Source organism: Paroedura picta, chromosome 8, assembly GCF_049243985.1.
Source record: "Paroedura picta isolate Pp20150507F chromosome 8, Ppicta_v3.0, whole genome shotgun sequence".
Classification (NCBI taxonomy): domain Eukaryota; kingdom Metazoa; phylum Chordata; class Lepidosauria; order Squamata; family Gekkonidae; genus Paroedura; species Paroedura picta.
Window position 1 is genome coordinate 40,722,544 of NC_135376.1, and position 13,473 is coordinate 40,736,016.

General features: G+C 40.6%; 1 protein-coding gene across 3 annotated transcripts in view; it reads left to right on the top strand.

Moving 5' to 3' along the window:
- The window catches only part of GIGYF2 (GRB10 interacting GYF protein 2), a 74,300-nt gene extending 63,696 nt beyond the window's left edge, over positions 1-10,604 (top strand). For all 3 annotated transcript variants that reach the window (XM_077349287.1, XM_077349286.1, XM_077349285.1), the window contains exons 20-28: positions 383-541; positions 1,264-1,500; positions 1,994-2,116; positions 5,830-6,039; positions 6,193-6,401; positions 6,735-6,889; positions 7,312-7,472; positions 7,779-7,926; positions 8,922-10,604. In XM_077349287.1, coding sequence (XP_077205402.1) covers positions 383-541; positions 1,264-1,500; positions 1,994-2,116; positions 5,830-6,039; positions 6,193-6,401; positions 6,735-6,889; positions 7,312-7,472; positions 7,779-7,926; positions 8,922-8,989 — 1,470 coding nt within the window. In that variant the 3' untranslated portion in view covers positions 8,990-10,604. The remainder of the gene's footprint in view (positions 1-382; positions 542-1,263; positions 1,501-1,993; positions 2,117-5,829; positions 6,040-6,192; positions 6,402-6,734; positions 6,890-7,311; positions 7,473-7,778; positions 7,927-8,921) is intronic.
- The last annotated feature ends 2,869 nt before the right edge of the window (positions 10,605-13,473 follow it).

Sequence of the window (13,473 nt, forward strand, 5' to 3'; positions counted from 1 at the left end):
TGAAAAGTCCTCAATATGTTAAAAACCACAATCTCACTCCTTTTTTTTCTGATATCTTTCTGATACTTTTGCACACTTTATTTAAAATCTGTAATACCAGTGAAAGTGTAAAATGAATCCTATTGAAAGCCATTGAAGTTTTAAACGGTGTGTACCATCACCATCTGCCTAACTGCCATGCCTTAAGGCATTAATTATTCTGTCCTTGATCATGGTCTCAGCTATAGCAATATAAAACAGAATGGCCATGTAAAGGCTAACAAAATGTATCCCAAAATACTTAAAACTTTCCTGAGTCAGCACTCAATTTGGGCAGCACTCAGCAGTTACATTGGAATAATTTTTGCTAATCTCTGCCTGACATTTTTATTTCCCTGTGTAGGAGGAAGCCCTGAGGCGACAGAGGGAACAAGAAATTGCACTAAGACGGCAGAGGGAGGAAGAGGAACGGCAGCAACAGGAGGAAGCACTTAGAAGACTTGAGGAGAGGAGAAGAGAAGAAGAGGAAAGACGGCAGCGGGAAGAATTGCTTCGTAAACAGGTGAAAAAGAGGCAGTGTTGCCTTGTTCAGAACGGTCCGATTTGCAGAGACACTTGGTAACTGCCACAAAAGTCACACATCTACTTATGAGCCATTCTTGTTAATACTTGTCATTACTGCTGTTTGGCCTGACACCAACCATAGAGCTTTCATGTTTCTTCACATCACCTCAGACACAATATGTAGGATTCAGGAAGCCATGAGCAAACCTGCTTTTCTACAAAGAGCACTTGCTCAAAAGTCCATATGGTTCATAGCAGTTTGGTCCTTTGTCCAAAGTGAGGGCCAGAGAAGTTTCTGCTTGAGATCTGAAAGGCTGAATAAGCTGTTCTCCCTCGCATGTTGTTCTTTTTTTCCCCTCCTACCTACCAGTGTGACTTTATTTTCTTCTCCTTACGTATGGGCGCCAGCTATCGGTAGATGCTAAAATTCCTTGATTTTTATTTGGTTGATTAAGTAGGACTTTACAAAGATTCTGTATTTTAAAAACTGATAAATGGCTTAAAATTGTTAAATTGAAAATAAGAATGTAATGGAGCGCCAGGAATTGCTTGGAGGGTGTTTTTAATAAATTGTTTCCATCAGTCCGATATTTTGGAGTAAGTTACATTCTTTGAAATTTATCTGTGTAATTTATCTTGTGTAATGCATCCATTTGTTTTAAAAAAAGAAAATCCTTAAAGCCACTTAGAGACTTTACATGTTATTTCTGTTCTGGGAAGGAAGAGGAGGCTGCGAAGTGGGCACGTGAAGAAGAGGAGGCAAAGCGCCGGCTGGAAGAAAACAGGCTGCGCATGGAAGAGGAAGCAGCCCGACAGCGGCACGAAGAGGAAGAACGAAAGCGGAAGGAGCTGGAACTCCAACGCCAGAAAGAGATTCTGCGGCAAAGGCAGCAGCAGCAGGAGGCTCTGCGCCGGCTGCAGCAGCAGCAACAGCAGCAGCAACTTGCACAAATGAAGGTACCTGCTCTGGTCTTTCTACTTGTACAAAGTTCCTCTCGTAAATTGGGCTCACGGCTCAAACCAGCACGGAATCTGCTTGTTGGTTGTGTTAAGATTTGCCTTTCTGTTTCCAAAGCTTGCCTTTCGACTCTGGAAAACTGAAATGCGTGAGGGTAGTTTTAGGTTCAGTCAGTGGGCAGCTTGATTTTGTCCACCAGTGTTTTCATTCTTGCTGAGTCCCCCTTTGCCAGTCAGTTGCACCATTGAAGATAAGCCCATTTTGAGTACACACGCAAACTGTTCAGCATAGTTAGGGAACATTTGTTTTTAGACAGCAGTCGTCTGCTTGATTCTCACCATTTTTCCTGATCTATAATTTTTATTTTTATGTCACAATTTGGGTGGATGGGATTGTTTGCCTAGCTGGAAAAGAGGAAAATTGATGTTTGTTTTCTTCCTTACTTCCTCATTTTTTTAAAAAAACTGTCAATTTTTGGGTCTTTACCTTCAGCTTCCTTCTTCATCAACATGGGGTCAGCAATCAAATTCAAGGTCATGTCAATCCCAGGCAACATTGTCATTGGCAGAGATTCAGAAGGTTGAAGAAGAAAGAGAGCGGCAACTTCGAGAAGAGGTAAATTTTACAGCTCGGAAAATAGGTGTCCAGTAGCTACTAGTTAAAGCAATTGTTTGCTTACCATACCTCAGCAGTATATTTTGAAAGGCATCCACATCTGACATCCTTGAATCTCTTACTGTTAAGAAATCCATCCCTGCTTCCTGATTTGGCTGCAGTTGTGTGTTGTAGCCGCTAGATGTCACTGTGATACCTAAACTTTCCATGTTCAGTTTATCTTCCCGCTGCAGTTACACAGGGAAAAGCAAAAGCAGTAGCTGGACAGATATGGATACTTTAGGCTGATCCTGTATTGAGCAGGGGGTTGGACTAGATGGCCTGTATGGCCCCTTCCAACTCTATGATTCTGTAATCAAATAGAAACAATATACTCAATAGAAGGCAAAGCAGTAATGTCTGTGTCTTCAGCCATCTCCTCTTCTCCCACTGTATGCCAACTCTCAGACCCACTAAAATAATCAAAGGCATTAAATGGGACTTCTTCCATCTGTGTAACTCATGCATGTATATAACCTTTTTCTAGTTGTTTGTGGCGTTTTTCCATTTTCCTCTGCATTTTTTATTTCCTTGTTACATTCTTAAATTTCAACACCATGCCTTATTTTCAGAATATTGTAGAACTGACATTACACACATGTCCTTGTTTACAGCAAGTCAGTGAGTTAGTCCTTCCTCTGGCTTGCAGGCAGCTTGTCTCGACTGTTTTGTCCCAGCCCTTGTCTTGTCCCAACTGCAGACTTTGTAATTCCTTTTCTGTTAGTCTTTGAGATCTCATGGCTGTTATAGATAGGCAACCAATTGATATCATAATTGATATAACTGATGCATGTTAGCAATTGGAACAAAATGTTACCCTTAGAATTACCTGGGGAACTTTGGGGATGTTGATATACACATGTATATCCAACAGTTATTTCAACTAGAGAGAAAATTCTCAGAGAATTATGTACCACTGGTATCCGACACCTTCTAATACCCTAGATACCCAGATTTAGGTTGAAGATGTCACTCTAATATAACCATTTTGGCAGCAAATCCCTCCCCGCATGTGTTTAAAGTTAGTGGGCCATGATCTACCATCTGATCATATGGTTGCTTTATTACGTAAAAGACTGTGTCCCTCAGTTAGATAGAGAGCTTATAATGAGCTTGTTATCTGCTGCAAGACAATGTATACCATTCTACTGGAAACCCTCTCTGGTCTCAAATATTAATTCCTGAATTATTAGAGTATGTGAAACTGATATTATGTCGAAGATGACATCAAAATAAAATTACAAATCAGGAAGCTATAAGGGCCAATAAGTTCACGGAAAGATGAGCTTTGTTTTTAATGTCATGGAGGAGAAGTTCCTCTTTTTGTGATTTTTGAAACTTTGTAATGAGTTATCGTTTTGCATTTTTCTCCCTTTCCATTTTCCCCTTAAGAACAGAGGAGGAAACAATAACAGCAAACCTCTAAGTTTCTGACTTCTCTAAATGAGGGGTGCTGTTTAATACTAGTGAAATAGCTCGAGGGCCCATATTTTATTATTCTTGAATTCCTTGACTCCATTCAAAAAAAAAAAAGTAGAACTGCAGGGTTTTCATAGGTAGAAAACCTTAGGGAAGAACTCAGTGAAAAGGGGAAACTGGGCATCCCAGCCCACCATGCGAAGCAGCAATTCTCTTCAGTGGAAATCATTGATTTGCAGTTAAGTCCGATTTTAATTGCATGTAGCCATAAGCCATTTACAATATTAAAAAGATTTAAAACATTTCAATCATATCAGTAATAAAATAGCGAAATAAAAGAATGAGCAACACAGATTACAATTAATAGTTACAGTAAGAATAATAAGAACATTTCTAGATTACATATACCTATTTACAGTTACTCTAGATATCTGCGCTCTGCAGGATCACTTTGGCCCTTATCTTCTTAGCCACAAGGGCAAATAATGACATTTTGTTAGAGACAAATGAATTAGTTTCTGATAGCAAGAACACAAGATTTTTCTGGTTAGGTTTATCATTTAGCCCATTTAGCAGGTCAGTAAAAAAATTGCCCCTAGGATTTGTATACAATGGGCAAATTAGGATGTAATGTGGGAGATCCTCCACAACTAAGGCTCCACAGATACAGAAGCATGGGTCTTTTGGTGTTTGATGGTATCATCCATTCAATAGAGCCATTGTTTGGAATTGCATGGAAGTAAAAGCAACTCTGAGACTATGAGTTGAAAGATGATCTGAAGTTATTTGTTTTGATTAATTTGTACCAGAGTGAGCTTTTAGATTGCAAAATTAATGATCTGTCAGTCAAGGTATCCGAGGTATACACCCAGTCTCTGAGTTGGGAGAAACTGGGGCAGCACTTGCTTGTTTGAGAAATATCTGTGATTAAGTATTTATTATGATTCCACAAAAGAAATCTACAGCAATAAGCTAATAACTTTTAAGTGGATTGTCGCATGGGAATATTCATCTGAAAGCTAACATAATGCAGGTGACATTTCCATGCAGTAACTTGTAGCTTTAATTGTGCTTGAAAGGAGACTGCATGAAAGCTCTGATAGCTACAGAAGTTTGATATGTCAGTTGAGACAGGAGATTAGTTTCATGAGAGTGATACCAAACCCAAAGATTTTTCCTTGACTTTCTGTAAACAAACTACTATCTCAAGTCAGCAGCACTGAAATCATGCAGCCGTTAATATTTTATTGTGTAGCATTGGTCTAAAAGCGTTGGCATAAGTGGACCTCACCAGTGAGGAAGACTTCAAAAGCACAGTCCAGGTGGCATGAACAGTTTATTCCCAATAACAGAAATCAGATGATTAAATTTCCTTTCATTATAGGTAAAATCTGAAAAGTTTATCACCATGTGTCTTGATTTCTTCAGTAGATGCCTTGTTCATGTGATGACCAGACTTGGTCTGTGATGCGAGTTTCGGCTAGACGTTTCACGCAACTTTTTGTGATGTCCACATATACAACATTAGGCAGAAGATACTTTCAGGAGTTTCTTTTTAGAAGTACATTGTCCACTGTTTGTGCAAAATACAATCTGAGGGAAGTAGAACCCTGAAAAGTGTGCCTGGTGCAATTGTTAGCTCTCTTGTGTTTCTTTAAGTTTAAAAAATATGATTAATTCCATTTCCCATGGTAGACTTCCCAATAAATCGTTTTTGTAAAGAAGTCATTTGCTTTGCCATTTTGCATTCCCCTTTGTTGTTGACATGAAAGTCAAGCAGGATATATAGGTGGGTATATATGTTCATGTATGCATTATAGAAGTACTAAGTCAGCCTTATTCAGTCATATGACTGTGGAGGAGCCCCAAGACTGGCCTGAAAATGATGTCAACTGGCCCCGTTTCCTTGCCACACCCAAGAAGGATGCCGGGGAGAAAAAGGAGGCGGTTTAAGGCAAGAGTAGGCATCTAGCCTTCACCACCAGGTCTATGGAAGCGACTGGTTCCCTGCTTTCATGGCGATGCCAGGAATAGCTTGTAGCTGAGTCCGTTAAGACAGGATAATGGGGGAAAGCTGGAGAGCTCTGGGGAGCCCTGGTTGGGAATCTCTGCACTTAGGCAGAAAGTCACTTTTTTACTTTAGGCAAATTTGGGCAACAAAACACTTCTTAAAAGCCATAATTAAAATTCTGTGTAGAAAATGATGGCAGATTCTCATGTATATAGAAGCTGGAATAGTCTGCCTTATCTTCTAGCAAAGGCGCCAGCAGCGTGAACTAATGAAAGCCCTACAGCAGCAGCAGCAGCAACAGCAGCAGCAACAAAAACTCTCTGGCTGGGGAAATGTTGCCAAACCTGCAGGCACTACAAAATCTCTCTTGGAGATTCAGCAGGAAGAGGCTAGGCAGATGCAGAAGCAGCAACAGCAGCACCAGCAGCCACCGAACAGGTCCCGCAGCACAACAGTGAGTACCGTTCCCAGTTACTCCATTTTTAAAGAAGAGGCCAGAGAAAATCTCCCCAAATAATTTTACCCTGTTGTTGGGCTTATTTAGTTGGACCTGTTGCTTTTTCTTCTTAATTTAATAAGCATCTCATCCTATTTTCTTGTGTTCCAGCAACATTCTAACCTGCACACCAGCATTGGCAATTCTGTATGGGGCTCTCTAAACACCAATCCTAGCAGCCAGTGGGCATCAGACTTTGTCAGCAGCATTTGGAGCAATGCTGATACAAAAAACTCAAATATGGGATTCTGGGATGATGCAGTAAAAGAAGTGGGACCTCGTAATGCAACCAATAAAAACAAGAGCAATGCTAGCATCAGGTAAGCACCTTCTCCTTTCATTGGTGAGACTCAGACCTGTTGTCTGTATTCTTTCAGTGGATGAGAACGTTATGTGAACCCCCCTGTTTGTTCAATGAATCTCCAGGATCTCATAATGTTCCATGGGCATTTTTTTACAAGGGAAAGGCCAAATTATAAAATATGTTTTATTTTAGCTTGTGTGTACTTTCCTACTCGTGGATTTGGCAGATGGCAGAAACTTCCGTAAAACTGTTGGAACTTAGCTATTTTCAGTCTTCTGCAGCATGTGTTTGTGGGAAATGTATCTCCTCTCCTCACACTATGCTCTCATGTGCTGTTTGTCTGCCTTAGTAAATCTATAGGTGTTACAAGCCGGCAGAATAAAAAAGTAGAAGAAGAAGAAAAATTGTTGAAGCTGTTTCAAGGGGTTAATAAAGCCCAGGATGGATTCACTCAGTGGTGTGAACAGATGCTTCATGCACTCAACACAGCCAACAACTTGGATGGTAAGAACTAGAAAAGACCGCGAATGTTTCACGGTGTGTACAGATACAATCAGGTTATCACAGCTGTACATCAAACTTGTGGTGGTCTGCTCTGTCCACTGTTAGAGCCATTAGGAAGAGATTCCAGTACTCGGCTCTCAATGTTTTTTAGCATTTTAGCTAGAATCAGACTAGATGCTATAATTTAGGTTCTGAATTGTTAAATTGGAGATTTCATCACATATCTTATGCTGGTTCTGAAAAAAATAATGTATTCTGTATCTTAGTGATCAAGGGCTTTCTGTTACTTTGCAGGTCAAGATGATTTTTCAAAATATATGGAGAAATTATAACAACTAATACAGGACTGCTCTGAACTATTTTTTCAATGTCTGTATAATCTGCATGTTCTTCTTACGGTTCATCTTCCCTTCTTGTTGCAGTTCCCACATTTGTCTCTTTCCTGAAGGAAGTGGAATCTCCTTATGAGGTTCACGATTATATCAGAGCCTATCTTGGAGACACCCCTGAAGCCAAGGAATTTGCCAAGCAGTTTCTTGAGCGTCGTGCCAAACAAAAAGCCAGCCAACAGCGACAGCAGCAGGTCATATTTTTGTTTTGGGTTCATATTTGTATCGGTTATTGGAGAAACAGACCTACCTCTTTGGTTGTACAGGTAGAAGAATTGTTTTGGAAGGAAAGCAAGCTATACTGTTGAATTGCCCAGAAGACAGGTAGTGTGTTAGTAGTGCAGCTGTCTTTTGATAACTTTCTGTAGATTTCAGGTATCAAAAAATATTGTGCAAAGAAGTATGGCGTAAGGTGGTTGTATACTGAGTATGTACTCTCTGTGAGTAGGCACAGCTTAATTCCAGCGCATAACAAATAACATTATTTGTTTGCCTTCCAGGATTCTGTGTGGGGGATGAACCATAGTTCATTGCATTCAGTCTTTCAGACTAATCAGAGCAACAACCAGCAATCCAACTTTGAGGCAGTGCAGAGTGGCAAAAAGAAGAAGAAACAAAAAATGGTTCGTGCAGATCCCAGCTTGTTAGGTGAGTTCTGGAACTCCAAACTGGAATCAGATTGGCCTAACACCCTGATTATAAACATCCTACCCATCCTTCTGCAGTGTTGGAGTAACAGCTTGTTTTAAGATGCATTAGATTCCAGGGGTGAAAACAGGCAGTGTTGGTGAGGCACTTTCTTTGCTGTCTTGGGGCTACATCCATGTTTAGTGACTTCCTGCCTGGCCACCACTGTTCCAGGAGTCATTTTATGCCTGTCCCTTTGTTCTCACGATGTTCTTTCCCCAGCTAGGATGGTTGGTAAAGGTGGGGAAGAAGTTGCAGAAGCCTACCCAACTGATTTCAGGAAAAAAAAAAAAGGTTTTTCCAGTCTGAACCAGAGATGGGGGAGGAGATTTCTTGAACATTTTTATATAGAAGACTTTACCAGAAGGCATGCTTACTTGTTCCTTTTAAAGTAAAATAGAAAATGAGAGCATTTCATACCTCATCCTGTCTGAGTAGTTAAGCAGAAGTTTAGTGCCTTGGTGACACAGCCAAGTTCTGCCTTGAATACTACTTTAAATCTCGGATATTTTAAGAATCAACAATGTTCTGAGCTCTTTGCCAAACTGTGGTGATTTGAGGGAAGTGTCACTTGTTAATGTCCAGAATGGGTTAATTTTCCTGTCAGCATGAATGATAGTGCCCTTAAAATGACTAAATACTGTATTTACTCAAAAGGAAGACAATCCTATATGAAAGACAACCTAACTAAAATTGTTACACAAAAAGTTTATTGTTATTGAACATAGCTTGAATTTGTATATGAATTTAAGATGAACACACACACACTTTTTATGGCATACGTGGGAAAAACCTAGTCTTGCTTTTGAGTAAATACTGTAATGTTCTAGCCTTGCCCACTTTCCACTTGTCTCACAGTTGTTGTCTTTGACTTGAATCACTTTTGTTCCTTTAAAGGGATTAGTGTATAAATGTAGCAATTCTGTGTATTAAATATTCTCTGTCTTGCTTTGTAGGTTTCTCAGTGAATGCCTCATCAGAGCGGCTCAATATGGGAGAAATAGAGACTTTGGATGACTACTGAGTATATGCAACTCGACTGGCTTTTCGTTGTCTGTTAACCATGCATTCTCCACTGCTGGACAGTACTTTCTGTCTCCTGCAATCATCTTTGCCTTGCAAAATGGATCCCAGAATCAAATCATCTCAGGCTGCTTTTTCTAGCCTCAACAAGTTCTTTCTGCCCAAGATTGCACGATCTCCTTCATTTATATCAGCCTCTGGTTCTTTCTGCTGGGTAGGTAGGAAAGAAGATTTATTCATGAGGCTGAGGGCAAATCACTGTGCTGTGATTTCTTCTCCCAAGTTATTTGGAAAGCCATTTGGAGGTCTACATATGGTAGCTTCCTTCCCTTCCTTCATCACTCTCATCATATCTAACTGGTGCAATCATGGTGGAGATCTCATGGTTAACAGATGTCATTCAAAACCAAAATGGCACGCAGATACTGACTTCCGTGCTCCGTCAGGGCTAAAAGATGCCTTCCAAATCTGGAGGTACATTCATAAGCTACCACTAGAGCTGAAAACAGCAGGAAGTGATGGGCAGCATACAGCTTGGATTGGATTGGAATTGCACGTCCCTGCCAGCCCTTCTTCCACACACTGGATCTGGAGAGGAAGTTTACGTCTGTCTTCATCGGGTAGTGATGTCAGAGCTGCTGGAAATCATTCTTCAGCGTGCTCCAGCCTTCCTGGACAGTTGGGGACTCAAGTTGTGGGAGGAAGCGTACATCTCTTATTTCAGGCTGAATTTTCCTGTAATTATACTTCCTCCAGAGTGATTGGGCCAGTTATTTTGGACCCTTCTGCTGTGAATTTGTCTCGTTTCAGAGACGCATAGGATCTTTACCATATGTATCTTCACCTGTTGGTTTTGTGTGGGAGTTGACACTACTTTTGGAACTTGAAACCTAGCCAGATTCATCTGGTGACATATGGTGATGGTCCAGAATTTTGTAAGTTCTGCAGCAGCATTAACTCGAAGAGCAGGGGAGCTATCATCCTCCAAGTGAAATAAATGAGACAAGGAACCTGAGTATTGGCAGCGTCTCTGTTTGTAGAACCCACATGGAGGGATAAAGTAAGGAGTGCTGGTCCTCATTATGTAGCACACTCTCCCATCACTTCCAGTCAATTGTGCTTAGGTACCTTGACATCCAAAGTCTCCTGTCCCTGCCACCAGAAATGTTAAACCGTCTGAAATGGCCAATGCACTTGGTTGTAGTCCCCTGCCCACGCTCCCACTTGCACAGGGTTGCAGTGTGCCCATGGAAGTTACGCTGCTGCGTGAAGCATCTTTTTCTACCATTGCCGCCTGAAGAAGAAAACTGAAGTTACTCCAGAGCAGTTTGATTTAGATTTTATTTCATTTGATTTTTCTTCTCTTCTTCCTCTTCCCCCAATGTGTACAGTAACTATACAGAGATGGCTGCAGACTTGTATATAGTTTTTGGATCCAGTAGCACAGAGAGGCTAGGAAGTGCCACAGATCTGGTCTCCTGATCTCCTTTGCTTTGTAAACTTATAAAGGGGAGGAAGGGGGTAGTTAATGTTTACAGAACTTTAAATTCCCTCTGAACTCTTGCTAATACGGGGGTGAAAAAGAGAGAACTTAAATAAAACATGGTTGTATTATACCTGAGCACACATCGTTTGCTTTTGTCAAAGCCAGCTTTGGCAATTTTTCCTGGTGCTAAAATAGACCTGAAAATCTACCCGTACCCCTTTCATTCGAGTAACAATCAAGTATACAGGACATGGAAGGACAGCAGCAGCTTTATTTCATGCCCTAGAGGAATGCTGGTGGTTTTTCTGCTTGATAATTTTAGAGGTGAAAATAAACATCAGTTAAATTGAGATTAGACATGTTTGGAAAATCTTCCCTTCTTCCATCCACAGACACACTCCCTTTCATGCTCTTGCCTTGTTTATGCAAGAGGATCAAGCCTGGCTAGTCCTTTTTAAAACTGTAAACATGTATTTAAAAGAGAAAGAGAGCCCAGTGTGAACAAAACAACTACTACACAGAAACCAAGATAATTTTTTTTTAGCAAACCCAAAGAGATCTCTCTCTAACCCAGACCTAGAATATTCTTCCCTTTCGGGACACAGGAACATTTATGCAGCTCTTAAATATAGACATAACCAAATTTCTTGTTTTTCACTTTTTCCCACAGCTAGTTTTCATTGACTCCTTTGTGATGTCAAAGGAGTGAGATGTGAGGATGAGATAAAGGACCTGATGACCAAATCAAAGGAAAGAGTGTGGATGCTATGGAAGATTCCAGATCTTCTACTTGTGCCTTTGTGCATTTGTGTCTGTCCTTGTTGCATGGTCACTTTTAAATTAAAACGCTGAGAATCTGTCCAAGGGAACCTCACCCAGTACATTTTTTTAGAGCTTTAAATATGAGTAGCTATTTTGCATTACAATTAAGAATATAACCCTATTTTTTGCAGTTTTTTAAGGGGAATTCCGGACCATGGGAGAATTATAAAGCCCCACTAGATGTAATTTAATCTGGCCAAACTTTGCAGCCACTAGGGAGTTTTGAAGCTTACAGCATGAGCCTGTCTTCAAGCCATGGTTTCATATGTAAAGAAACCCATCTGGAGCTCGTTTTGGTGAGTTTTTTATCTCATAGACTGAGGGCTTTTTAGAACATAGGGTTTGATTTTTGAGCGAAACGGCAGAGAATCAACTTCTAAAACTCTCCCAGTCAGAATAATCCTTTACAGTGTGCAAGTTTTATTACAATGAAATAGCCAGTGATTAAATGACCATCATAATTTGTGTTTAGCTTGAGAGTACTGTCACTTCAAAAGTGACCAGCAAGCAACTTGAAAGAACAAGATGGCTCTATTTATGTCAAGTAAAGTCAGTAAACTCATAATGAAGCACACATAATAAACACTAACGTTTATTTTTTAAAATCTTGTCCTTTTAGCATTGTGTTAAAGTTTTGTACTCATCTGCAAGAGTACCTCTAAGCTGCAATGTAGAGTCAACCTACACTTAAAAAAAAATTCTGTTGGAGTGAGGGTGAATTCAGAGTATGAGATTGGATTAGTTCTTAAAAGAGTTGTTGTCTGTCCTTCATGATTTTTAAAATTATTTATTAAACATGAAAACCGCCCTGATTGTAGGGCACACAAGTCAGCCATGGAAGCCATTTGAATGATTTTTGAGTAAAACAGACAGAGTAAAGACATTTTGTGTCTCTTTTGAATGTAATTTAGACAGCTGCTGAGAATTTCGTCATGCTGAATATCCTGGAAATGTTTGCTCAATGTATTGCTCACACGTGAACTGGACACTGGCAAATGCCACCCTGAAATGATCTGCCTCTAGAAATCTGCCTTCTCCTCAAGTGCTGGATCTGTAGGAAACGCTGTAGCTGTGCCCTGCTATGGTGCCCTGCTATGGTGTTTGCTCAGTTAAAAACTATGGCACTTCAATATGAATGCCTTTTAACTCAGTCGGTTGCCCAGTTGAGCCGTTTAAAATCTGCCAAATTTTGCATATAAGCAGCAATAGTTCTCAGGAAAAAACAGTTTTTGATTTTAACGTATCCGCAGATGTTCTAGCACACGGCAAGGGATGCTTGTTAAGATGATGCTCACCACCTGCGATTTTTAGAGGTACTTACCAGTAAGTTGGATCCTGTGAATCCATCCCACTAGCAATGATGCCTTCCCCTGGCACAAGAGGAGGAAGGAACCACTTTTGGATCTGCATGAAACCTGTTATTCAGTTCATTGATAGGGACCATCATTTTAGTTGATCAAAAATGCATCTGTTGGACTGTATGTTACATTTTTAGATTGGATATCGAGGTATCTAATCTGGCGAGCCGGGTTCAATTCAGCGCTCCCCCACATGCAACCAGCTGGGTGACCTTGGGCTTGCCACAGCACCGATAAAGCTATTCTGACTGAACTGTAATATCAGGGCTCTCTCAGCCTCACCCACCCCACAGGGTGTCTGTTGTGGGGAGAGGAAAAGGAAGGCGACTGTAAGCTGCTTTGAGCCTCCTTCGGGTAGAGAAAAGCGGCATATGAGAACCAACTCTTCTTCCAGATCTGTAGCTGAAGAGAAAACCGGGCTTTAAAAATTTCATACTTTTTAGTATCAGTTTGGTGAAATATAGTGAATATCTTGTTGTTTTTCCTCATTTGGTCTTGATAATGTCATGATCAAGCAGACACTTCTGACACCTATAACCCTAAAATTGCTGTGGTCATTAATTTTTGTTATAAGCTGGCGCTGAATTCCTACAGGATGTATGGTTTAGCCTATCCAAATATATGCCTCCCTTTGGCTTAGCATTTTTAATGAATGCTGTTATTCACCACTGTCCTTAACGTAGGGTGATGTTAGATGTGTACTCTGGTTGTTAGACACTCGGTGCAGTCCTTGGCGCCTTTGGGGTTTTGCAGCTAACTGCCAGAGGGTGTATACATTGCTCTGGTGGGAAGGGTTGGGACTGGAGGGGGGGAGTGGGG